Source organism: Somniosus microcephalus, chromosome 25, assembly GCF_052327205.1.
Source record: "Somniosus microcephalus isolate GS21.2 chromosome 25, FLI_Smic_1.0, whole genome shotgun sequence".
NCBI classification, from domain to species: Eukaryota; Metazoa; Chordata; class Chondrichthyes; order Squaliformes; family Somniosidae; genus Somniosus; species Somniosus microcephalus.
The window spans coordinates 14,100,992-14,128,544 of NC_141011.1; the positions used below are offsets into that span (position 1 = coordinate 14,100,992).

General features: G+C 48.8%; 1 protein-coding gene across 1 annotated transcript in view; it reads right to left on the reverse strand.

The window, feature by feature from the left end:
• Positions 1-233: 233 nt before the first annotated feature.
• Positions 234-27,553, reverse strand: part of LOC147100511 (uncharacterized) — a 75,871-nt gene continuing 48,551 nt past the window's right edge. Inside the window, exons 4-5 of the mRNA XM_085967442.1 lie at positions 6,889-6,976; positions 234-451 (exon numbers count right to left, since the gene is read on the reverse strand). Of these exons, the coding sequence (XP_085823568.1) occupies positions 234-451; positions 6,889-6,976 (306 nt within the window). The remainder of the gene's footprint in view (positions 452-6,888; positions 6,977-27,553) is intronic.

A 27,553-nucleotide genomic window follows, 5' to 3' on the forward strand; every position in this document is an offset into this window, starting at 1 on the left:
CGACCTCTGGCCGCCATGCCCGGCTCCCCCCCTCCCAGTCGGACTGCGAGCTTCCCGCCATGGAGCTGCCGGCCGACGTGCTGCAGCGGGTCGTCGTGGCTGCTGCTGCTGCTCGTTGCGCTGCGCTGCCTCCGCCCGACTCGCCAAACACATTGTCGGGATGTGAATGCTCCGGTCGCCGCGGCCTCCTCCTCATCACCGACAGTATCTGTTGTGAGCACGACTGTGGCTCATTATTCCTCCTTGTGCTCCTCAACGTGATTGGCATCGGCGATCACACCGCCCACCGCAACTGCCTCCCCTCTGTGGTTCACCTCAGTGAGTCTGTCCTCCTGTGGTTCCATTCCCTTAGCATCTGCAAAAATAGCTTCCCCTTCAGTTGCTGAACTCCCCAGGGATCCACTCATGGCCTCCTTCTCTTCCTCAGCTACAGGCCGGGCCTCGGTGACATCTGTGTACACAGGGACAACCTGTACACCTAAGCTGACTGCACCCAGCTCTACCTCTCTGCCATTTCCCTCAACCACACTGCCATCTCCTCCAGACATTAAATTGTGGATGAGTTAGGATTTCCTCCAATTGAACATTGGGAAGACTGAAAACACAAGGGGGTGAATTTCCACGGGGAATTTCCCGATCGTTCATCGTACTTTCATCAGGTCATCCACAGAAACCCGGAATAATAGCCTAAACGCTGTATGGGCCTTTTTTCAGGATTGCCGCGGTTACAGAAGATGAATGGGAGAGCCCCCTCCCCGTCGTGGAAATGCACCCCTATCGTTTTGGGCCCATGCAAAATCTCTGAACCCTTTCCAGCTTCAGGCTGAACCAGACTGCAACCAGCCTCAGCATTCTGTTTTTTTAAATTTGTTTATGGGATGTGGGCATCACTGGCAATGCTAGCACTAATTGCCCATCCCTAATTGTCCTTGAGAAGGTGGTGGTGAGCCGCCTTCTTGAACCGCTGCAGTCCATGTGAAGGTACTCCCACAGTGCTGTTAGGGAGGGAGTTCCAGCATTTTGACCCAGTGACGATGAAGGATCGGCGATATACTTCTAAGTCAGGATGTTATGTGACTTGGAGGGGAACTTGGAGGTGGTGGTGTTCCCATGCACCTGCTACCCTTGTCCTTCTAGGTGGAAGAGGTCACGGGTTTGGGAGGTGCTGTCAAAGAAGCCTTGGCGAATTGCTGCAGTGCATCTTGTAGATGGTACACACTGCAGCCATGATGTGCTGGTGGTGGAGGGAGTGAATGTTTAAGGTGGTGGATGGGGTGCCAATCAAGCGGGCTGCTTTGTCCTGGATGGTGTTGAGCTTCTTGAGTGTTGTTGGAGCTGCACTCATCCAGGCAAGTGGAGAGTATCCCATCACACTCCTTACTTGTGCCTTGTAGATGGTGGAAAGGCTTTGGGGAGTCAGGAGGTGAGACACTCGCCGCAGAATACCTAGCCTCTGACCTGCTATTGTTGCCATAGTATTGATGTGGCTGGTCCAGTTAAGTTTCTGGTCAATGGTGACCCCCAGGATGTTGATGGTGGGGGATTTGGCAATGGTAATGCCGTTGAATGTCAAGGGGAGGTGGTTAGACACTCACTTGTTGGAGATAGTCATTGCCTGGCACTTCTGTGGTGCGAATATGCCACTTATCAGCCCAAGCCTGAATGTCGTCCAGGTCTTGTTGCTTGTAGGCATGGACTGCTTCATTATCTGAGGAGTTGTGAATGGCGCTGAACACTGTGCAGTCATCAGCGAACATCCCCATTTCTGACCTTATGTTGGAGGGAAGGTCATTGATGAAGCAGCTGATGGTTGGACCTGGGACACTGCCCTGAGGAACTCCTGCAGCGATGTCCTGCGGCTGTGATGATTGACCTTCAACCACCACAACCATCTTCCTTTGTGCTAGGTATGACTCCAACCAGTGGGGAGTTTTCCCCCCAATTCCCATTGACTTCAGTTTTACTGGGGCTCCTTGATGCCACACTCGGTCAAATGCTGCCCTGATGCCTAGGGCAGTCACTCTCACCTCACCTCTGGAATTCAGCTCCTTTGTCCAAGTTTGGACCAAGGCTGCAATGAGATCAGGATCCGAGTCGTTTTGGCGGAACCCAAACTGGGCATCAGTGAGCAGGTTCCGCTTGATAGCGCTGTCGATGACACCTTCCATCACTTTGCTGATGACTGAGAGTAGACTGATGGGGCAGTAATTGGCTGGATTGGATTTGTCCTGCTTTTTGTGGACAAGACATACCTGGGCAGTTTTCCACATTGTCGGATAGATGCCAGTGTTGTAGCTGTACTGGAACAGCTTGGCTAGAGGCGCAGCTAGTTCTGGAGCAGAAGTCTTCAGCACGATAACTGGGATGTTGTTGGGGCCCATAGCTTTTGCTGTATCCGGTGTGCTCAGCTGTTTCTTGATATCACGTGGAGTGAATTGAATTGGCTGAAGACTGGCTTCTATGATGGTGGGGACCTCAGGAGTAGGCCGATATGGATCATCCACTCGGCACTTCTGGCTGAAGATGGTTGCAAACGCTTCAGCTTTGACTTTTGCACTCCTGTCCTGGGCTCCACCATCATTGAGGATGGGGATATTCATGGAGCCTCCTCTTCCCGTTAGTTGTTTAATGGTCCACCATCATTTGCGACTGGATGTGGCAGGAATGCAGAGCTTTGATCTGATCCGTTGATTGTGGGATCGCATAGCCCTGTCTATAGCATGCTGCTTCTGCTTTTTAGCAAGCATGTAGTCCTGTGTTGCTGCTTCCACAGGTTGGCACCTCATTCTTAGGTACTGCTGGAGCTGCTCCTGGCATGCTCTTCTACATTCCTTATTGAACCAGGGTTGGTCCCCTTGCTTGATGCTAATGGTAGAGTGAGGGATATGCTGGGCCCTGAGGTTATAGATTGTGGTGGAATACAATTCTGCTGCTGCTGATGGCCCACAGTGCCTCATCGATGCCCAATTTTGAGCTGCTAGATCTGTTCTGAATCTATCCCATTTAGCACGGTGGTAGTGCCACACAACACGATGGAGGCTATCCTTAGTGTGAACACTGGTCTTCTTCTCCACAATGAACTCCCCCACCCAGAGCTCATACTATGCCCTTGCTACTCTCAGTCCTTCTTCCCCGTGGTGTTCAACATGGAGGAGTACTGATTCATCTGCTGAGGGAGGGCGGTAGGTGGTAATCAGCAGGAAGTTTCCTTGTCCATGCTTGACCGGAAGCCATGAGACTTCATGGGGTCTGGAGTCAATGTTTAAGACTTCTTCCCGACTGTATATACTACTGTGCCGGTGGGACAGGACATACCCAGGGATGGTAATGGACGAGTTTGGGGCATTGGCTGAATGGTATGATTCTGTGAGTATGACTATGTCAGGCTGTTGCTTGACTAGTCTGTGGGACAGCTCTCCCAATTTTGGCACAAGTTCCCCAGATGTTGGTGAGGAGGACTTTGCAGGGTCGACTGGGCTGGGTGTGCCGTTGCTGTGTCCGTAGCCAGTGTTGAGGTCGATGCCGGGTGGTCCATCTGGTTTCATTCTTATTATTGTTTTTCGTAGTGGTTTGTTACAACTTAGTATAACTTGCTAGGCCATTTCAGTGGGCAGTTAAGAGCCAACCACATTGCTGTGGGTCTGGAGTCACATATAGGCCAGACCAGGTAACGACGGCAGATTTCCTTCCCTGCACTGAATTTAAATTGCCCAGCTGCCATGATGGGATTTGAACTCACGTCTCTGGATTATTAATCTAGGCCTCTGGATTACTAGCCCAGTGACATGACCATTACGCTACCGTTCCCGGAGCTGAGCTTCAATCCCCATGCTCTATCCTCTATCAAGTCAACTTTATCCCCTTCCGTAACATTACTCCATCTTGTGACCTCTGACCTGCCCTTCCTGTGCCCCTCTCTCTCTCTCTCCTCCTCCTCCACCACATTTGGGGGCAGAGCCTCCAGGTGCCACTGCCCTACTCTCTGGAATCTCCATTCCCTCTTGCTGAAACAGGAAGTGGGCCAATGTTCTTTTGTTTTCTTCTTTTGTTTCTTTTATTCTTTTGTCCGATCGCAGCCCTGCCTTCGATCTAGTTTCTTTTCTTTCCAGTTTTGAAGAAGGGTTCGACCCGAAACGTCAACTCAAATTTCTCTCCACGGATGTTGCCTGACCTGCTGAGTTTTTCCAGCATTTTCTGTTGTTATTTCAGATTTCCAACATCTGCAGTATTTTGCTATCGGGCCAATGTTAATGATCTTATTGAATGGCGGAGCAGGCTCGAAGGGCTGCATAGCCTACTCCTGCTCCTTTTTCTTATGTTCTTATGACCCGGGACAGAAAATAGCAATGCTCCTGTGCCTAAACAGGCACGTCGCACTTTGAGTGTGCTGCACCAACACCAGAGTGGGGACGGGGCGTCGGGGGCAAGTTAAATGAACCCCTATTTTCTTTGTTTAAGGAGTCATCAATTCAACGTTATCCCTGAGAGTAAGGACAGAGGTTTAGGAGAAATGTCTTCACACACAGAGTTGATGGAGCATGGAGTGCTTTGCGACAGGGAATAGTTACAGTGGAGACAGTTGCTTCTTTTAATAGAAAGTAGCTAAATATTTGAACCTGAGGAAGATAACAGGGCTATGGGGAGAGTATGGGGCTCTGGGGTTGGTTTTGGATTGCGGTAACCCACTGATAGGATGGGCTAAATGGCCTCCTTCTGTGCTGTAAACCTCTGTCACTCCAGCAGGACATATGAGCCTAGAAATTACATTATGTGGCAATAGTATATGAATGCTTATTGTATTCAGATAAAATGATATTGTTCGCTGTTCTAATAGAAGTGGTAACCTGTTCATAGAATCATACAGCACAGAAGGAGGCCATTCGGCCCATTGTGCCTGTGCCGGCTCTTTGAAAGAGCGATCCAATTAATCCCACTCCCCCGCTCTTTCCCCATAGCCCTGCAAATGTTTCCTTCTCAGTGACCGTATGTATCCAAAGTTTCTATTGAATCTGCTTCCACTGCCCTTTCAGGCAGCGCACTCCAGATCGCAACAACTCTCTGTGTAAAGAAAATTCTCCTCATCTCTTCCTGTCTTTTTTGACAATCATCTTGAATCTGTGTCCTCTGGCTACTGACCCTTCTGCCATTGGAAACAGTTTCTCCCCATCTACCCTATCGAAAACCTCTCATAATTTTGAACATGTCTATTAAATCTCCCTTTAACATTCTTTGCTCTAAGGAGAACAACCCCAGCTTCACCAGTCTCCGTTATAGTGAAAAGGTCATCGCTACCACTAAAATAGCAATGTAATTTCATCGCAATGCATTAAGGGTTCATATGTTAATATTGCTAATGCCTAGACAATGGACTTTTTGGAATTGACATCTTCAAATATTTATTGGAGGAGTCTCTTTTTGATGCAGTACGAACGAACGATCCTTAACTGCCGACACAGTCCTGTATCAACACAGTGACTTCCATTTAATTGTGTTGCTGTGCCAGTGACCCTGAAACATGACAGGATGATGCACGAGATGCACATTTCTCACAGTTCCCAGACTGTATTTCAGTAAATCTAATGAACATCCTTTCACATAACTCTAAAAACATTTACACATGAATTGCCACAAACTCCGATGGCCAGTAAATATTGTAGTAGAAATGCTGCACCTAAAATTGGTTTATCGAGACTTTCAGGCACTGAATTATTAGGATGTGCGCTGTTTAGCTGCCTAGGCCCTACGCTCTGGATTTCCTTCCCTAAACCTCGCCGCCTCTCTATCTCTCTCTCCTCCTTTAAGTCGCTCTTTGACCAAGCTATTGGCCACCTGTCCTAATATCTCCTTATGTGGCTTGGTGTCAAATTTAGTCTGATTACACTCCTGCAAAGGGCCTTGGGAGATTTTACTACGTTAAAAGAAAGAAAGACTTGCATTGCTATAGCGCCTTTCATGACCACTGGAAGTCTCAAAGCGCTTTACAGCCAATGAAGTACTATTTGAAGGGAGTCACTGTTGTAATGTGGGAAACTACAGGAGCCAATTTGCACACAGCAAGGTCCCACAAACAGCAATGTGATAATGGCCAGATAATCTGTTTTTAGTGATGTTGATTGAGGGATAAATATTGGCCCCAGGACACCGGGGATAACTCCCCTGCTCTTCTTCGAAATAGTGGCCATGGGATCTTTTACGTCCACCTGAGAGAGCAGACGGGGCCTCGGTTTAACGTCTCATCTGAAAGACGGCACCTCCGACAGTGCAGCACTCCCTCAGCACTGCACTGGAGTGGAGTGCCAGCCTAGCTTTATGTGCTTAAGTCCCTGGAGCGGGACTTGAACCCACAACCTTCTGACTCAGAGGCAGGTGTGCTGCCCACTGAGCCACGGCTGACACTTAAAGGCACTTTGGGCCTGAATTTGCGGTCGGAGGCTTCCCGCGGGCGGATGCCTCGACCAGCAAAAAATCTACAAACCTACCTTCTGCCTCAGGATCCACAGGGACTCGCACTCCTGCGTAGAGGCCCACGTGACCCAGGGGCGCAGGTGGTTCGCAAGCACCCCTGGGATCACGTGGGCCGGCCCAACCAATCAAAGACGGGAATCCCCATTCATGCTTATGGAGATTCGGTAATTATGGAACCTCCATAAGCATGAATGGGGATGATATAAAAAATAGAATTAACATAACAAATACATTTTAAAAAAATTACATATTTAAAACAGGAATTAAATTTTTTGAAAAATAAATTTAAATGTTTTAAATGGTCTAAAAATAAACTTACCTTATTGTACAGGTTTTTAATGTTTAAATGATTGAAAAAAAAATATTTTTCTGTTTTTTAAAACTCTTAACGCTGGTAAAAGCAGGCCTCATGCCTGCTTTTACCAGGCATGAGAATTTCCCGCGCATTCACTGGGTAGAAGTTGGGCAAATAGCGCAACTCTCCGTCCGCGGAGGCCTTTTTCCTGGGAATCTGTCAAGAAAATCCGTGACAGGTCGCAAGTTCCGGGTTTTAGTGCATGTGCTTCGCGCGCCTAAATCCGGTCCTTGCGCAGCCCTGGCGGGCGCGTGCGCACCTTGTGCACACCCGTAGGAGTCACAAATTAAGTCCCTATATAAATGCAAGTTGTTGTTGTCTGGTGCCCTTTAATAGACAGAATCCCAAAATTTAATAGGCTCTCAAATAATATTGACACCACAACAACAACAACTTGGATTTATAAAGCACGTTTAATGTTCCAAGGCACGTCACAGTAGTGTTACCAGACAAAAATTTACATCAAACCACATAAAGAAATATTAGGGCAGGTGACCAAAAGCTCGGTCAAAGAGGTAGGTGTTAAGTAGCGTCTTAAAACAGGAGAGAGAGGTGGAGATGTCGACAGGTTGAGAGAGGGAATTCTGGAGCTTGGGGCCTAGACAGCTGAAGGCACGACTGCCAATGGTGGAGCGAAGAAAATTGGGAATGTGTAAGAGGCCAGAACAGTCGAATCTGTGCTGCATTCTGGTGTGAGTTAACAAGATAAGACCAAGGCCTACCACCTTCCAGCAGGTAAGTCCCTGGGGCCAACTGGAGGGAGAGGAGGCCGCAACAAAGGCTTATCTTTCCAGGAGGGAGCGGCGAGGGGCAGCCTCGAGGCCTTCACCGCCATTTCCCTGAGGCCTGCCGCCATGATTCGACGTGGAGAATCCCCCCTCCCCCCACCACCGGTTCAAAGGCTGATGTGAAAAAAGTCTCCCACGTCCGATAACCCCCCGGTGTAAACTGGGTTTCAAACAGCCTCAACTCAGCTTCCATTGCGGGTGGACAAACTCTACAGCATCCTTACCATTTCATCCCCGTCCAATAGGCGCTGTTCGGAGGCCACGATTTAACAGAATGAGGAGCAGTTTACTCTGCACTTGGTTGATGCTTTCGCTGGAAGATTTAACACTAACAATGGGTGTCCAAAGTAAAAAAACATTGCACCTCAGCACGCCAACATCCCTCTGCTTGGTGAACACAAAAGCATATTTAAAAACCATCAAGAATATATTAAAAGAGCAGAAAAGGTTACAAGGAGATTAAATATTTTTTAAAATTATGAATGGTTTGTAAAGAGTGAATTGGGAAAGACTATTCCTGCTGGTTGGAGTCAGTGATGAGGGGTCATCAATTTAAAATTATTGCTAAGATAGTGAGGAGAGAGTTTGGGAGAAATGTCTTTTCATGGAGATTGTTGGAGTCTGGAATGGTTGAACGGAGACCATTGCATCCTCCAAGGGACATTTGAAGTAGAGAGCAATATAGGAATATGGGGAAAAGCAGGAGAGTGGGATTAGTTTGGAATTCTTCCATCTAAGAGCCGACGCAGACTTGATGGGCTGAATGGCCTCCTCTACGCTTCCAAAGTCTTAAGTATAACGTGCATTTCCTGTAAGTGCCACACTTACTTCCTGCAACACCTTTCCATCACACTTTGCTGATCACACCTGTTTTGTGATAAAGCATGACTCTTCATGAGCAATGCCATGGGCGCTCTGCTAGTGGCCTTGAGATTCTGTGTAATGCCAGGGCTTTTGTTTTCAGACATATATTCTAGTGAATTCTGGTTTAAATTCATTGATGAACAGGTTAGCACTTGAAAGGATTCTAATGCAACACACGTGCAACAAGAGTGAACCCAGCCACCTCCCCATGATATTCAACAGCATCACCATCCCTGAGTCCCTCATCATCAACATCCTGGGGATCACCATTGACCAGAAACTGAACTAGACCAGCCACAGTCTACTAGAGCAGGTCGGAGGCTAGGTATTCTGCGGTGAGTGGCTTACATCTGACTCCCCAAACCTTCGCCATCACCGACAAGGCAAACGTCAGGAGTGGGTTTCAACACTTTCCAGTTGCCTGGATGGGTGCAGCTACAACAACACTCAAGAAGCTCGACACCTCCCAGGACATAGGAGACCACTTGATCAGCACTTCATCCACTAGCATCAAAAGTCACTCCCTCCACCACCGGTGCACCGTGGCTGCAGTGTGTACCATCTACAAGATGCACTGTAGCAACTCACCAAGGCTTCTTCGACAACACCTCCCAAACTCACGACCTCTACCACCTAGAAGGACAAGGACAGCAGGTGCATGGGAACACCACCACCTCCAAGTTCCCCACCAAGTCACACACCATCCTGACTTAGAAGTATATCGCCGTTCCTTCATCGTCGCTGGGTCAAAATCCTGGAACTCCCTCCCTAACAGCACTGTGGGAGTACCTTCACCACACGGACTGCAGCGGTTCAAGAAGAAGGCCCACCACCACTTTCTCAAGGGCAACTAGGGATGGGCAATAAATACTGGCCTTGCCAGCAATGTGAACATTCCAAGAATTAATAAAAACTCTAATTATTTCTATGCCAGTGGCCCACAATGCCATTTCAAGGCCTAGGATATAGATTGGAAAACATTAACTTCCTCTTAGCAGAAACTGCTTCTAACCCTGTAATTGATTCGTAGAATGGCATTTATATTCCTATAAAATAAAACTAGAGTTATTAGGAAGGTAGGATCAGGAGTAGGCCATTCAACCCCTCGAGCCTATTCCACCATTCAGTGACATCATGGCTTTTCTTTTATTCATTCATGTGATGTGGGCGTCGTTGGCAAGGCCAGCATTGATTGCCCATCCCTAATTGAGAAGGTGGTGGTGAGCCACCTTCTTGAACCGCTGCAGTCCGTGTGGTGAAGGTACTCCCACAGTGCTGTTAGGGAGGGAGTTCCAGGATTTTGACCCAGCGACAATGAAGGAACGACGATATATTTCCAAATCCGGATGGTGCGTGACTTGGAGGGAAAAGCTGCTCTGTATCTTAACCCCATCCATCTGCCTTGGCTCCATATCCTTTTGTACACTTCTTAAGTGAAAATCTAGTGATCTGAGATTTAAAGTTATTAATTGAGCTAGCATCTACTGCTTTTTTATGGGTGCTAGAAGAGGAAAGTCTACTCCAATAACTTTACCAGACCCTGAAGTCAAAATGGCCAGTACCCATCAACAATGTCATAAATTAATATTAGTCTTGTCTGTAATTTACAATATTGGCTGAGGATTCCATCTAAACCAACTGTTGCTTTAAGGCAAGATTCACACATAGAATTGGGATTTCAGCACTAGGTTGGGCTAAGTAACACAAATGGCCTTCTGATATAATCTAATAATCTCTGAACATGGTGCACGGGATGCATCACATTAGCCGTAACCCTTTACAAAACTTGTCACCACAACGAGCTTCTTAAGTCTGTCTATCCCAAGATGCAGTAGATGTGAAGGAATATACTTTAATAAGGAACTCTACTGTATAAATTTATTAAAACATGACAAACTGGGTTTGGAAATTTAGAAACCTAACTATCAAATAGCTATGAAAGAATTCTGGCTATGGAGATAAGACAGTTGTTGACCCTGAGTAAATGACCTTATTGAAACAGAAGGTTCATGTTTCCGAAAGGCAGACTTCTGGGAACAAAAACAATGGTTCACCCTGGATAAGGTGTTTTAATTTAAACTTTGTAAAGATGGCACATAAGATAAGGAACATCTTCCCTCGTAAAGATGACATAAAATAAGGAACACCTGCCCTTCACACCGTTTTATATGGTCAACCCAGAACACCTGGAGATGAGACAAGATTCTGGAATATTACAAGCTGATGTAGCAGTAAGAATTGCAGAGGTCGGCGGAAAGATGAATATGGATGAATAGGGATAATTGACTTGGGTCAGCAGAAACTTTAAAGGAAATGCCACTGGAAAAGGATATAAATATTGAACTCTCAAATGGGATATCAGGCTCGCTTTAATCGGGCAAGGCGATTCTCAACCACAGATGCGGCTCTGTGGTCTACCACGCTTTGTACCTTGGGGATCAAAGGTATTTTGATATTGATGGATATCCTGTATAGAAAACTTTAAAACTGTAATATTGTAGCGAAGTTAAGATTTAAAAGTAAGATTCTCTGTTAATTATAAGATTGTATTTTTTCTCTTTTTAGAACTGTTAACATTGCGATTGACTGATTCACCAACTGTAAATTGCATGTCGGTTCTTTAATAAATCTCTATATATTTTTAGAATTGTCTCACATAAGTCTTCTGTATCAATAACTCGCAAACTCAATCCCTGTACACTCTTTGGTGAAGAGTTACAGAATTCTGAAGGAGTTCTCTGGACCCTCATAATATTCGGGACGTTACAGTCTAGCTAAACTTATTAAAAGCGCTATCTTGAGGACGGTAACATTCTCGGGTTGTTCCTTTCCTTCAGGGAGAGATAGTCCGGACCTTTAGGCCCAGTTAAGCGTCTTTAGGATTCGTCTACCTCAAACTTTAGTTGAAAGTGAACGTCAGAGAAATATGCCTGATCCGGGATAGCCCCAAAGAGGCTGGGACTAGTAAATATCCCTTCATAGAAATCAATACTCATTAAGCGATAGATGCGCCCATTAAGAAAAAGGAAGGAATAGTTTCGAAAACAGACAAAACCATTAAGTCTTAAATGGCTGCTAATTGATCAGTTGCTGTAAAATGCATTTGAATTGCAGCTTTAGGGATTCTAAACTCTTTGCACTCCCACTGTACTCCTGAGCTTTCACTGACCGCAGGATCATCCAGTGAACGTCTATTTGTTTTGGAATATTAGCAAAACCCTTCACAGCTTTCGGGGATTTGTATCCATGGCACTTTGGAACAAAGCTTACTTTTGAGCTGCTGAAATTCTTGGCACCCAATTTCTTTTCTAGTTATATTCTATATCCATCTATGTCATTGCTGTAGAAACTCTCTGTTTGTTACTCTAAGCTCAGCGCACTGATGTAAAAGGCAATGATAAAGAACAAGGAAATCTCTGATTACAATACTGAGCTGAATGAGGGAGCTTTTACATTCAGCCAAGTACATTTTGTACCAATGTAACGAGATTGCTAGGGGTCAGGCAGGATATGGTAAAACCAAAGTCTCACTTCACAGTCTGAAAGAGACGGCCCTTTTGTGTGTTTACAGAAACACTGTTGCGGCGTCTACAGATCATTCACATCAGAAGTCCCTAGTCTCAAACATCTTCCATGGTTGATGGATTAAAGAGATACCATCGCTTTATTGTCTTATGTGGGCTGTGATAACCTTTCAAGCACTGAGCTAGTCTTATAGAACCAAGACCTTTCCTTTATTTGCGATGTTCTTAAAATGTGATCCAGGGTATCTCCACTGTCCTTTAAAGGTTAGGGGAAACATATGATATTTTGTAAAATATAAAGGTTCTGAAACCCAAGGAATAGAGTAAACCTTACTTCTGTGTAACACTGCCTGATACATGGTAGCCTTTGATATTTAGAAAGAAAACTTTTACATTTCTTCAACCTTGAGCTTGAATCCAGCTTAGATTTCTGAAGCACACGTATGCCCATACAGGTGCCCAAATAACTGCCTGACAAAGAAATCGCTTTAAAATTAATATGAACCTTTTTGATTTATTTTTCTTTCATTTCCAACAAGTTGGAATTTATGAAACAATCTGTTATAAGGTTAAACATTTAGATATAAGATATAACTTATAAATCCAATAAGGAATTCAGGAGAAACATCTTTACCTAGAGAGCGGTGAGAATGCAGAACTTGCTATCACATGGAGTGGTTGAGGTGAATAGCATAGATGCATTTAAAAAGATTTTTTAAAAATTCAATCACGGGATTTGGGCATCGCTGGCAAGGCTAGCATTTATTACCCATGGACGATCAGCCATGATCTCATTGAATGGCAGAGTAGGCTTGAGGGGCCGAATGGCCTACTCCTGCTCCTATCTTCTATGTTTCTATGTTTCTAATTGCCCTTGAGAAGTTGCTGGTGAGCTGCCTTCTTGGACCATGTGGTGAAGGTACTCCCACAGTGCTATTAGGGAGGGAGTTCCAGGATTTTGACCCAGCGACGATATATTTCCAAGTCAGAATGGTGTGTGACTTGGAGGGGAGACTTGGAGGTGTCTAAGAAGAAGATGATGCTCCCACGTGCCTGCTGCCCTTGTCTTCCGAGGTGGTAGAAATCGCAGGTTTAGGAGGTTTGGGAGATAAGTGCAGTTTGGGAGATAGAAAGTTATGCTGATAGAGTTGGATGAAGTAGAGTGGGAGGAGGTTCGTGTGGAACATAAACACAGCTTGGGCCGAATGGCCTGTTTCTGTGCTGTAAATTTTATGTAGACAATAACAACAACAGCCCCCCCGCCCCCCCCACCGAATACAAGAAACATCTAATAGCAAAGGAAGGACATATTAGACTAATCAGTGTCTACTGGATGCAGAATTAAAGGATGTTCTGCAATTAAGCCCACAGTGTTTCTGATTACTCAGTGCTGATTTATAATCAGTGACTCTGACTGTTTATATATCAATATCTGTAATTGCTTAGGATAACCTATCTTACTGTTCCTCAGACAGGCAAAGTGCTAGATCTACTGAAAGAAAAGGACAGGCTCAAATATTAACCAAATCTCACTTCAAAGAACCATCAGAATCAGATCTGACAGTGGGTTCCTGGAGAGTGCGCTATATCGGGACTGGTTGGGTGGGCCTGAGTGTATTTGCTGTTTATTAGACATGCAACAAACAACAACGTGCATTTGTATTGCACCCTTAATGTAATAAACCATCCCAAGGCACTTCACAGGAGCATTATCAAACAACATTTGACACCAAGCCACGGAAGGAGATATTAGGGCAGGAAAGAGGTGGGTTTTAAGGAGGGTTTTAAAGGAGGAGAGAGAGGTGGAGAGGCAGAGAGGTTTAGGAAGGGAATTCCATAGCTTAGGGCCCAGGGCAGCTGAAGGCACGGCCGCCAATGGTGGAGCGATGAGAATCGGAGATGTGTAAGAGGCCAGAATTGGAGGAGTGCAGAGATCTCGGAGGGTTGTAGGGCTGGAGGAGGATTAAAACAATACAGTACACCAACAAAGAGGGAGATAAGGGAACATCCTCCAGTATTAGCAAGTGTACCTCAGCTAGTGTCTATTGCTATAAAGAGGGCCTCTCTCATGCCCCTTCATAATACTCAAATGACAATCTCCCTTTCTAATACATGCAGGCACTTTGAGCCATGAATTTAGAAACTTATAAAATTCTAACAGGACTAGACAGACTAGATGCAGGAAGGATGTTCCCGATGGCCGGGGAGTCCCGAACCAGGGGTCACAGTCTAAGGATAAGGGGTAAGCCATTTAGGACAGAGATGAGGAGGAATTCCTTCACCCAGAGAGTGGTGAACCTGTGGAATTCTCTACCACAGAAGGCAGTTGAGGCCAATTCATTAAATATATTCAGGAAGGCGTTAGATATATTTCTTAAGGCTAAAGGGATCAAGGGATATGGGGAGAAGGCAGGGACAGGGTACTGAATTTGGATGATCAGCCATGATCTCATTGAATGGCGGAGCAGGCTCGAGGGGCCAAATGGCCTACTCCTGCTCCTATCTTCTATGTTTCTAAGTTTCTATGTGACATTTGTGGTCACATTTCCTATTTACCTATAGTTACATCTCTATCTAGCATATATTAAAAGTTTCCTATATAAGATGTACTTCTTTTCCTTCCTGTTGTACACTTTACTTCCTGTGTCATGATTTTGTGTCACGCCTACTTCCATCATGCCTATCTTTGTTGTGCCTCTCAGGACCTTAAGGATCTCCTAAAGCGCCTCAAAGCCAACTACTGTAATTACTTTTGAAGCATAGTTGATTTGTACACAAACACAGCGGCCAATTCCTGCACAAAACTATCCCACGTACAGCTGTGAGATGACTGACCAATGAATCTCTTTTTCTGCTGTTGGTTGAGGAAGAACTATTGGCCAGAACACTGGGAGAACTTCCTGCTGTTCTTCAGCTAATGCCATGGGGTCTCCTACATCTCTCTGAACAGGCAGATGGTGGCCTTGGTTTAACATCCTGTGAAAGATGGCACCTCTGACTATGCAGCACTCCCTCAGTACTGTGCTGAAGTACCAGCCGAGATCATGTGCTCAAGTCCTAGATGGGTGTTGGATCCAGAACTCTCAAAGACAAAAGTTCCACAACTGAGGCAAGCTGTTACTCCCAACCTATATAAACTGTAAGGTACATATTTCTATCATTTCTCCCAGTGAAGGAATTTTAAGAGAATAACAGGGAGAAGGGCAAGGGGTGAAGAAAGACTGTAGGGTAGAGGGTGAGGAAGAATCAGAAGGTGAAGAAGAGAGAGAAAGGGGAAATGGCACCGAGACCGACCAGGAAGAGGAAGATAGGGAGGGGGAAGATTGGGAATGGGAAGGCGAAGGGTTAAAAATTGAAGTGGGGCGCAGCTGGTGCAGCCTGTGGCCCTCAGTGGTTTCCTTCCATGTCACGCTGTGCTATGCCACACCACATCATGTCACACCACACCATGTCACACTTCACCATGTCACACCACACCAGGTCTCTCCACACCATGGCCCCGATTATCCCCCAGCCGTTGGGCGGGTTTTCAGGCATGTGCGGGGGGGGGGGAAACTCCCGAATTTGGGGGTCCCAACACCATCCCGCCCAAAACCCCGCCCCACATAAGTTTCACGGGCGGCGGGTACCTGCCCCACACTGGGACCCGCCGAAACCAGGCGGGAAGGGATTAGTGCCAATTAACTGCCTGTTAACAGGTAGTTAACAGGAAATTTTTAGCATAATCCCTATTTTGAGGGGTTTCGTGTGGGTTTCCTGACGGCTCCAAACCACGCCAGGTTAGAGCATTGGGTTGAAGGAGTTGGAGGGGTCGCGATGTCGGTGTTCAGGTGAGTGATGGGTGCATGAGTGTAAAGGTAAGTGTGTTTGGTGTGTCTAAAGTGTGTAAAGAACTTTTACTTACCTGTACTTACCGTAACAGCCTTTTTTTCCTGCAGCCATCGGGAGTCCATCACTCACCCGGAACTTAAAGCTGAACGGCTGCGATCTGGCAAAAGTGACAGCCTGCAGCTTTGAGTGCCGTTAAGAGTTCTAACTGAGTCTGTGCAGAATGACTCATGGTAGAACTCAGACTGTCAGTGTTTCACAGCTTCAAACAGCTGTGGACCACTGATATTTCATCTGTCAAAAACTCTTGACAGATGAAATTGCAGCCTGTGACATCACCTGTTGCCGGGTGGCCCTTAATTGGCCTGCTGAGCCCGCTGGGCAGGCTCAACAAGGTCAATCAAGGGGAAATCGCGCGGATTGGCTGGACGTCGAAGTAGGCGGGTCAAAAACCTGAAAGGGGAAGTCCCGCCTTCTTTCCGACAGGTTCAGGAGAATCTACCCCCATGTCTCTCCACACCATGTCACGCCACACCATGTCACACCACACCAGGTCTCTCCACACCATGTCACACTACACCATGGCACACCACACCAGGTCTCTCCACACCATGTCACACCACACCATGCCACACCACACCAGGTCTCTCTACACCATGTCACACCACACCAGGTCTCTCCACACCATGTCACACCACACCATGTCACACCACACCATGTCACACCACACCATGTCGCACCGCACCAGGTCTCGCTACACCATGTCTCACCACACCGTGGGCTGGAGCTTTGCAACCTCAGTGGGAGATGGCCATGGCATGTGGGGACCTCGCATCTGTCTCGATCCTGGCCTTCAACATGATTTGTCGTTGATGGGGCCTGTTAAGCCCGCACTGCGAGGTTCCCAGCCAATTAATAGGAAACTGGTCTGATGATGTCATTTGATGATGCTTCATCAGCCAGTTTCCTTAAAGGGACCATGGCCTTATTCATTTTGACATTTGTGCTGTCCGTGTTCTGCAGCACTGAGGTGCTGCAAACACTGACAAGCACTGATACAAAAGCAAAATACTGCAGATGCTGGAAACCTGAAATAAAAACAGAAAATGCAGGAAATACTCAGCAGGTCAGGCAGCATCGTTGGAGAGGGAAACAGAGTTAACGCTTCAGGTCGATGACCCTTCATCAGGACTGGAAAAAGTTAGCGATGTAACAGATTTTTAAGCAAGTGTAGGGGCCGGGAAAGGGGGGAGGGGAGGAAAGAACAAAGGGAAGGTCGGTGATCGGATGGAAGGAGAGTTTCCCTTTGTGCCATTCCACAGTACCATCTGCTAGGTCAGCGCTGCGAGACACTTCAGCCAAGTCTCAGGCCGCAGCTGACCATTACTGTCCCTGCATATGCGAATCCTCTGCTGCATGGCGCCTTCAGGCGCCCTTACAACAGAAGGCACAACTCTGCATCTGTGAATCCAGTCCCTGAGAAGACAGCATGCATTGGCCATTCCCAGGTGAGTTTGCCAGGCCTTGCAGAAGTGGGCACTTTGGTGGGTGTGGCCAAACAGGAAACTTGCTCCTGATCACCCTGACATGCCTCCTTTCATACAGCACCATGTAAAAGGAAAGAAAAGAAAGAAAGACTTGTATTTATATAGCGCCTTTCACGACCACCAGACGTCCCAAAACGCGTTACAGTCAATGAAGGACTTTTGAAGTAGAGTCACTGTTGTAATGTAGGAAACGTGGTGGCCAATTTGCGCACAGCAAGCTCCCACCAACAGCAGTGTGATAATGACCAGATAATTTGTTTTAGTGATGTTGATTCAGGGATAAATATTGGCCAGGATATCGGGGAGAACTCCCCTGCAGCATGACATGCAGTGATTGGGTTTCTTTGCAAGAAACTTGCAGCAGAATGGTTAGTTAAGCCCTTACAGCTCCTGATGACACCACAAAGGAAAGTCTCCATGGAAGGAAGGCCCTTCACCAATACAACATCTGCTGGAGCCCTAGCAAGAGGCCCCTCTCAGTAGAGGTGGAGCTGCAGATGCCAGCAGGAGAGAATGGAGAATCTGGAGCCTTCTCAGGAAGCCTGACCTGCCTGGCTTCTCTTTGCAGTTCCTCCTCTTGCTCTGAACATCTTAAGCTTGGAGGATCCGAACTGGCAAACCCTCTCGTGCTAACAAAGAAAATTGGGGCCAAAGAAATAATAATGGCAACTGCACAAAGGCTCATAAAAGCCTAATTACCAAAAGCAAAATTAAACAAGAAGGGCTTCAAAAGGCTTCACCTTTAAAATCTGCTGGCCTTTTTGTAGGCTCAACCACCTGCAGGTTCACCCAAGGCCCTGAATCTGCAGGCTCTCTCCCTGGGGCATGAATGTGCCATCAGTGCAGCTTCTTGGGTCACCCGGCTCCTTCGACTTGACCTGCTTGTGCTTGCTGAGGCAGTTGCACAGCCAGCAATGCTGAGAATGAGGTTCTGCAGCATCAATGAACCTCCCCTTTAAGAACTGGAAAGAGCCTGTGGCAATGGCTTGTGAGTAGACTGCACCTGATATTCGTCAGTGCTTCGAGATTAACGCCACTGAACTAGGTCATCGCTTCCATTGAAAGTCTTTCTTTCTTTCTTATTGGTGTGCTAGGGTCGCAGCGTCCAACACCAGGAAATGGTGCAACATCCGTCCCCCACCTCCTCTTATAGAAACAAATAAAGCTCCGCGGAAGTGCAGGAGCAGGAACCTCAGGTAATTTTTCTTTTTATTCCCTAGCTGTGTTAAACAAGAGCTGCTTTGCAGCATTCCAGGTGACTGTTGCACGCCCTCATCCACCAGTGTGAGCCCCGAGCTACAAAGGTTACCAAGCTCTCCTGCGGAACAAAGCCAATAAAAGAATGAACTCGAGCAGGGAAAAGTTGGAGTTTATCCTAAACTCTCCAGTTATCGTAAAAGAAAAAGGGGGAGAAATTCATTATAGCCCAGGAATGGGCGCTACCTTTAGAAAAGTTTGAGAATTAGCGCCAGGTGCTAATGATTCAGACTGCACGCAAAATTCAGTCTCATTGCACAAAGAAAGGATTGGAACATTAAGCCAAGCACCAATGGCCTAGCTCAGTGGCATTAAACTCGAAGCACTGACAAATATCAGGTGCCGTCTACTCACAAGTCATTGCCACAGGCTCTTTCCAATTCTTAAAGGGGAGGTTCATTGATGCTGCAGAACCTCATTCTCAGCATTGCTGGTTATGCAGCTGCCTCAGCAAGCACAAGCAGGTCAAGTAGAAGGAGCCGGGTGACCCAAGAAGCTGCACTGATGGCACATACATGCCCCAGGGAGAGAGCCTGCAGATTCAGCGATGAGCCATTGGAGGCATTGGTCTTCACTGTGGAGAGACAGAGGGTGGTGCTGTACCCAGCAAGAGGCAGAGGCCCTCACCGCAAGTCTTCTGCACCATGTGGAGAGAGGTAGGCCAGCACATCTTGGGCAGCACTGTGGTCCCCAGGACCCACACACAGTGCAGGAAGAAATTTAACAACCTCACTCATGTGGTCTGGGTGAGTCAATCCTTCAACAAGTGCTATGTACCACCATCTGTACCACAATCTCCCCAGCCCTCACCCACCAACAATCTCTACCTACCAACACTCACACCCACATCTCACACATTGCACACAATGACAGCTATTCAATTATGGCAGGCACATCACCCAAACACATTGCTCTACACTCACTCACACACTTTCCTTTCTTTTGCAGGCCAAGGTGGCGCACAGGCGAGGGAAAAGCTGACATCCAACCACTTTCTGAGCTGGAGGAAAAAGTGCTGCAAATCATTGGGCGCCAGGTGGTGGACGCCGTGGCCACTGGTGACATTCACCCCTTTGGGGGCAACAATGGTATGTTCATCCCTTCTCTTTCTTCTCACATTCCACTTCCCCCTCACCCCACAAGCATTTCGCACTTTCCAGCTAATCATGCTGTATGCTTGCCTTTCTCCCTTCCTGCCCCCCTCCCCTCACCTTAACCCGACTCTTGTGCCTTTATGCTTTCAGATAATGAGCAAGCACCTGAGCAGCCTGTCCCTGAGGGAACCATTGAGCGCGAGGCAGGAGAAGAAGAAGACAAAGAACACACCGCGTCACTGCATGCCTCACCCACAGGCACCAGCTCAGATACTGGCACTACGCGATCTTTAGAGGCTAGTATAGTAGCAGGATCTGCACAGGGTGATGCACTAGGGACGAGTGGGCTGCAGCAAGGCCAGGGGGAAAGGGTAGCTCAGGAGTCAGCTCCCCAGAGAGCGAGTTCACGCACGAGTTCTGCTGCACAGGACTCAGATGAGGACCTCAATGGGGAGGCCTTTAGAAGAAGGGTGATGGGCACGCACACCGAGATGATAGGTGCAATGGCAAGGGTGCCCGAGTGTGGAGGAGTCCGCCTCCAACATTGCACAGGGCTCTGCGCACACCATGGAGCCCATCATTTGCAGTCTGCAAAGGTTGGTGAATTCCCAGAGAGACCATGACGACACAGACCTCATCCTGCATGTGATGGCCGATCTAGCACCTTCCATTGCAGCACAGGTGGAAGCCACGCAACATCTTTGCGCTGTATTCAGTCTATGCTTGGTGCCATCGATTCTCAGACTGCTCTCATGCAGTTTCAGCTTGATGCCACGCAAGCTCTGACTGCTGCCAACGTGCTGGGTCTACCACCGTCGACTGGAGCTTTCACGGTGCCGATTGACTGGTTGCCTCCTCCCTCGCTCCTGTTCCTCCTCCCCCCTCCTCCTACTTCTCGTCTTCCTCCTCCTCTCCCTCTTCCTCCTCCTGAGGTGGTCCGGCAATCCCTGGTGGCAAGGGCTGGGCCTTCATGATGGCCAAGTTGTGGGGCATGCAGCAGACCACCACAAAATGGGACACCCACTCAGCTGAGTACTGGAGGGCTCCTCCCGAGTGGTCAAGGCAGCGGAATCGTTGCTTGAGCTCCTCGATAGTCTGCTCAATGATATTCCTGGTGGCAGCATGGCTCTCATTATTTGAGTGCTGGGCAGGAGTGTTAGGGTTGCAGAGGGGAGTCATGAGCCAGGTGGAGATCGGATAGCCCTTGTCTCCAACCAGCCAGCCGCGAGCTTGATGAGGTGACTGGAAGGCTGCTGGCAGGATGAAGGCATCATGGCTCTGCCAGGATAGCGGGCATTCACGTTGAGGATTTGCTGTCTGTGGTCGTACACCAATTGCACATTAAGTGAATGGTAGCCTTTGCGGTTAAGGAAGATCTGAGGATTGTTGAGGTGCCTGCAAAGCCACGTGGGTACAGCCAATGGCGCCCTGCACCATGGGGAAGCCCGCTATCTTGGCAAAGCCACATGCATGTTTGTCCTGCTTTTTTCTGATGATGGGGAAGGAAATGTAGTCCCTTCTCCTTTTGTAGAGAGCCTCTGTGACCTCCCGCATGCAGCGATGGATGGTGAATTGTGAGATGTTCGCTATATCTCCAGTTGCAGACTGGAAGGAACCGCTGGCAAAGAAATTGAGGGCGACGGTGACCTTGACTGCCACTGAGAGTAACGTAGAAACATAGAAGATAGGAGCAGGAGTAGGCCATTCGGCCCCTCGAGCCTGCTCCGCCATTTAATGAGATCATGGCTGATCATCCAAATTTCAGTACCCTGTCCCTGCCTTCTCCCCATACCCCTTGATCCCTTTAGCCTTAAGAAATATATTTAACTCCTTCTTGAATATATTTAATGAATTGGCCTCAACTGCCTTTTGTGGTAGAGAATTCCACAGGTTCACCACTCTCTGGGTGAAGAAATTCCTCCGCATCTCTGTCCTAAATGGCTTACCCCTTATCTTTAGACTGTGAGCCCTGGTTCTGGACTCCCCCGCCATCAGGAACATCCTTCCTGCATCTAGTCTGTCTAGTCCTGTTAGAATTTTATAAGTTTCAATGAGATCCCATCTCATTCTTTTAAACTTCAGCGAATATAAGCCCAATCGACCCAATCTCTCCTCATACGTCATTCCTGCCATCCCAGCTATCAGCCTGGTGAATCTTCGCTGCACTCCCTCCATGGCAAGAACATCCTTCCTCAGGTAAGGTGACCAAAACTGCACACAATACTCAAGGTGTGGCCTCACCAAGGCCCTGTACAACTGCAGCAAGACATCCTTGTTCCTGTACTCGAATCCTCTCGCTATGAAGGCCAACATACCATTTGCCTGCTTAACCACCTGCTGCACCTGCATGCTTACCTTCAGCGACTGGTGCACAAGGACACCCAGGTCTCGTTGCACTTCCCCTTCTCCCAATCTACTGCCGTTCAGATAATAATCTGCCTTCCTGTTTTTGCCACCAAAGTGGATAACCTCGCATTTATCCACATTATGCTGCATCTGCCATGCATCTGCCCAATCACCCAACCTGTCCAAATCATCCTGGAGTTTCTCGGCATCCTCCTCGCAGCACACACGCCCACCCAGCTTTGTGTCATCTGTAAACTTGGTGATATTACATCTAGTTCCCTCGTCTAGATCATTAATAGATATTGTGAATAGCTGGGGTCCTAGGACCGATCCCTGCGGCACCCCACTAGTCACTGCCTGCCACTCGGAAAAAGACCCGTTTATTCCAACTCTTTGCTTCCTGTCTGCCAACCAGTTCTCTATCCAAGTCAATACCTTGCCCCCAATCCCATGTGCCTTAACTTTGCACGCTAATCTCTTATGCGGGACCTTATCGAAAGCCTTCTGAAAGTCCCAAATACAACTCATCCACTGGTTCTCCCTTATCTATTTTACCAGTTACATCCTGAAAAATTTCCAGTAGATTATTCAAGCACGAATTACCTTTTGTAAATCCATGTTGACATTGTCTGATCCTGTCGCTGTTTTCCAAGTGCTCTGCTATTACATCAGCCGTGGTCGCCCTGATCTGAGGCTCAAGGTCTGGTTGCAGGAGGTGGCAGATTTCGGTGACCGCATCCTTGCTGAGGCGAAGCCTTCAAAACAATGCTCTTCGCTTAATTGGAGGTAGGAGAAGTGCTCTCAGAATACCCTCGGATGGTCAGGCCCTGATGGCCCCCCTCCTCCCTCTGGCCATATCTTACAATCTTTCTCACCGTCTCAGCTCCTTCCGCAGTAGATCCTGGAGGGCAAGGTTGACTGCCAGTACAGCCCCCATTAATGTAACGATCTGTAGTACTTTGAAATTTTGTCAGAATAAATGTTACAAATTTTTAGTAGCCACAAAACTCCTGATACTAAAGAACCTTTAAATGTTCGCTGATGACTGCACAGTGTTTAGCGCCATTCACAACTCCTCAGATAATGAAGCAGTCCATGCCCGCATGCAACAAGACCTGGACGAATTTCAGGCTTGGGTTGATAAGTGGCAGGTAACATTCGCGCCACAGAAGTGCCAGGCAATGACTATTCCAACAAACGAGAATCTAACCACGCCCCCAAGACATTCAACGGCATTACCATCGCCGAATCCCCCACCATCAACATCCTGGGGGTCACCATTGACCAGAAAGTTAACTGGATCAGCCACATAAATACTGTGGCGACAAGAGCAGGTCAGAGGCTGGGTATTCTGTGGCGAGTGTCTCACCTCCTGACTCCCCAAAGCCTTTCCACCACCTACAAGGCACAAGTGAGGAGTGTGATGGAATACTCTCCACTTGCCTGGATGAGTGCAGCTGCAACAACACTCAAGAAGCCGACACCATCCAGGACAAAGCAGCCTGTTTGATTGACACCCCATCCACCACCTTAAACATTCACTCCCTCCACCATCAGCGTACCGTGGCTGCAGTGTGTACCATCTACAAGATGCACTGCAGCAACTCGCCAAGGCTTCTTTGGCTGCACCTCCCAGACCCACAATCTCTTCCACCTAGAAGGACAAGGGCAGCAGGCGCATGGGAACATCACCACCTCCAAGTCACACACCATCCTGACTTGGAAGTATATCGCCGATCCTTCATCGCCGCTGGGTCAAAATCCTGAAACTCCCTCCCTAACAGCACTGTGGGAGCACCTTCACCACACGGACTGCAGCAGTTCAAGAAGGCGACTCACCACCACCTGCTCAAGGGCAATTAGGGATGGGCAATAAATGCTGGCCTTGCCAGCGACACCCAGATCCCATAAGCGAATTAAAAAAAAAATCTTGCACAATGTCAAACTGACAAGGAAGCAGTGAAACAGTACTTATCTGAAAGCTGCGACTCTTCCCTTTTAATAGCACCCCTGGAGCCGCCATCTGCTGCCTCCTCTTCCTGTCATTGTCGGCATGAGGCACTAAGGCAGAGGTGATAATCAATTTGACAGATCGGCCGCTCAGTGAGCGTTGCACATTCACTGACGTCATGATCTGCCTGCCGCCAAAGCCCCAGGCGCTAACTGTTAGCGGCAGCGCTAGGGTGCGGCAGGATTTGGCGTGCGGTGCTGGATTCGCCTTGCCCCGGCGCTACTTCATTAGCACCCCGTTAGCACCCCCGCCAGCTAACCAACTGAATTTCTCCCCCAAAGAGTTTGATTAATTAACTTTTGTGTATCGCAGCTTATTTTAAGCAAGCACAAGGGTAAAGGCCTGGAAACAGTAAAAGAGGAGGTGAGGTGAATCCAGGAGTAGAACTTTGGTTTTAGAAGCCTATAGATCCTGATCTTTTGTATAATGATTTCATGCACCTCTCAGACATGTACCAGGATATATAAATATATTAAAATATTAGGTATGTGCTGAATAGCTAGCAACAGTGGAGGCCGAAAGAGATTTAGGAGTCTATGTACACAGATCACTAAAACATAGTAGTCAGGTACAAAAAATAATTAAAAGTGCTAATGGAATGTTAGCCTTTATAACTAGAGGGCTAGAATATAAAGGGGAGGAAGTTTTACTACAGCTGTACAAAGCCCTGGTTAGACCACATCTGGAGCACTGTGTACAGTTCTGGGCACCACACCTTAGACAGGATCTATTGGCCTTGGAGGGAGTGCAGCGCAGATTCACCAGAATGTTACCAGGGCTCCGAGGGTTAGATTATGAGGAGAGATTAAATAAACTAGGCTTGTATTCCCTGGAATGTAGAAGGTTAAGGGGTAATTTGATTGAGGATTTTAGGATTTTTAAAGGAGTTGATTGGTAGATAAAGAGAAACTTTATCATCTGGTGGGGAGTCTAGGACAAGGGGACATTGTGGCGACATGCCACCACTGGACATAATCCGCTCACGGTGGCACGGACAGTTTAAGCAGACACCCCCAGCCGGGGGCCCTTTCCTCCAGCAACTTGTTTCCCGCAGGGACAGGCTGCCGGGAGCACTTCCTGTCTGGGAAGTATTTAAGTGGATGCGCGGGTTTTTCCAGTTCCTCTTTGCCATGAGGTAGAATAAAAGCAGTTGTGTTTTACTAGCTCTGGTCTCGACTCCCACGTTTGCCGCGGTATCTCAACACTGGTGCCCCCGACGCTCAGGACGAATCCTAAGCTAGCATGGCGGATACAAACGCAGTCACGGTTAAATTACCGGACTTTTGGGAGAACCTGGCCGAAGCCTGGTTCGTTCAAGCTGAGTCCAGATTCCGGCTGAAACACATTACAGTCGACGCCACAAAGTACGACTACCTCGTCTCCGCTCTCACCTACGCCACAGTCCCCAAGGTTTGGGCAGCGCTGCAGAATCCACCACCGGACGGCAAGTACGAACATCTGAAGGCTGCGCTCCTTAAAAAATTTCAAATGTCCTCTTACCAGCGCCACTGCCAACTCCTTGACCTCCCCGGCCTTGGTGACGCTTCACCATCAGACCTGCTTTCCCACATGCTGTCCCTCTCGGACGACAAAAACCCCGGCGCCCTCTTTCGCACGCTTTTCATTCGGCAGCTCCCCGCCAGCATCCGCCCGCTCATTGTGGAGTCTGCCTCCACGGACCTGAATGACATAGCCGAAAAGGCCGACCGGCTGCTCTCTGCGCGCCCGACCTCACGGCAACGACCACGCGGTCTTCCCGGCACACTAGGCCCGACCGCCCTACCACTCCGGGTCACTGCTACTACCACACCCGCTTTGGCGCTAGGGCCCAACGCTGCACGCCACCGTGTACTTTCAAACCCCCCCCCGCACCGGCCCCCGCGATGGCCGTGGGGCAAAAGGGGCCTCTACTGTACGTCACCGACAACAGAACCAACCGCCGATTTCTGTGCGACACAGGGGCCCAGCACAGCATCACCCCCGCCTCCGCCCTCGAAATCCAACGCGGCACATGGGGTATCACACTGGCCGCAGCCAATGGCTCTGACATCCGCACATATGGCACCCGCATGGTCACGCTCGACCTCGCGGGCCGCCGCTACCGCTGGGAGTTCCTCACAGCCAAGGTCCTCTGCCCACTCATCGGCGCAGGCTTCCTACGCGCCCACGGCCTCCTTGTCGACATTCCGAGGCACCGCCTCCTCGACATCAACACTATGGCCCCCATCCCTGGCGCATTTACCCCGGCCCGTTCGGCCGGCCTGACGACCTACTGCCTCGACAGAGCCACGGACGACTACTCGGCACTCCTAGCCGAGTTTCCCGCCCTCACTAACCCGACCTTTTCGGCCAAAGCCGCCAAACACGGTGTGGAGCACTATATCCCCACCACCGGCCCCCCAGTTTCTGCCCACGCCCACAGACTCAACCCGGCCAAGCTGGAAATCGCGCGGGCCGAGTTCACCACCATGGAACAACTCGACATCATCCGCCGCTCCAGCAGCCCTTGGGCCTTGCCCCTCCACATCGCCCCCAAGCCCGGCGGAGGCTGGCGCCCTTGCAGGGACTACCGCCGCCTTAACGACGCCACCACCCCCGACCGATACCTGGTGCCACACATCCAGGACTTCTCGGCCCGACTGGCCGGACGAACCGTCTTTTCCAAAGTCGACCTGGTGCGCGGTTACCACCAAGTCCCCGTACACCCCGCGGACATCCCCAAAACGGCCGTCATCACCCCATTCGGCCTGTTCGAGTTCCTGAGGATGCCCTTCGGCCTCAAGAATGCAGCCCAGGCTTTCCAGCGCCTGATGGCTCAGTCCTCCTGGACCTAAACTTCCTATTCGTCTATCTAGACGACATTCTCGTGGCCAGCTCCTCCAAACAGGAACACCTCGAACACCTTCGCATCTTGTTCGGGCGCCTAGCCCAACACGGGCTCATCCTCAGCCCGGCGAAGTGCCAATTCGGCCTAACCGAGATCGATTTTCTCGGTCACCGCATCACCCCTGCTGGGGCCGTCCCCCTGCCCAACAAGGTGCAGGCCGTCCAGCAATTCCCCCGCCCCACAACCATCAAGGGCCTCCAGGAGTTCCTCGGGATGGTGAACTTTTACAACAGGTTCATCCCCAGAGCGGCAGCCCTCATGAAGCCCCTATACGACTCCCTCCGAGGTAAATCCGGCAAGATGGACGTAGCCTGGACCACTGACACGTCAGCCGCCTTCGACGCCACCAAAAACGCGCTCGCCGACGCCACCCTGCTCGCGCACCCGAGGGCCGATGCCCGGGTCACGCTCACCACCGACGCCTCCGACCACGCGGCCGGCGCCGTGTTCGAGCAGTGGGTCAATGGCGCGTGGCAGCCACTTGCCTTCTACAGCCGCCAAATGCGCCCCCCGGAGGTCAAATACTCCACTTTCGACCGCTAGCTTCTCGCGCTCCACCTGTCGGTCCGCCATTTCAGGTTCCTCCT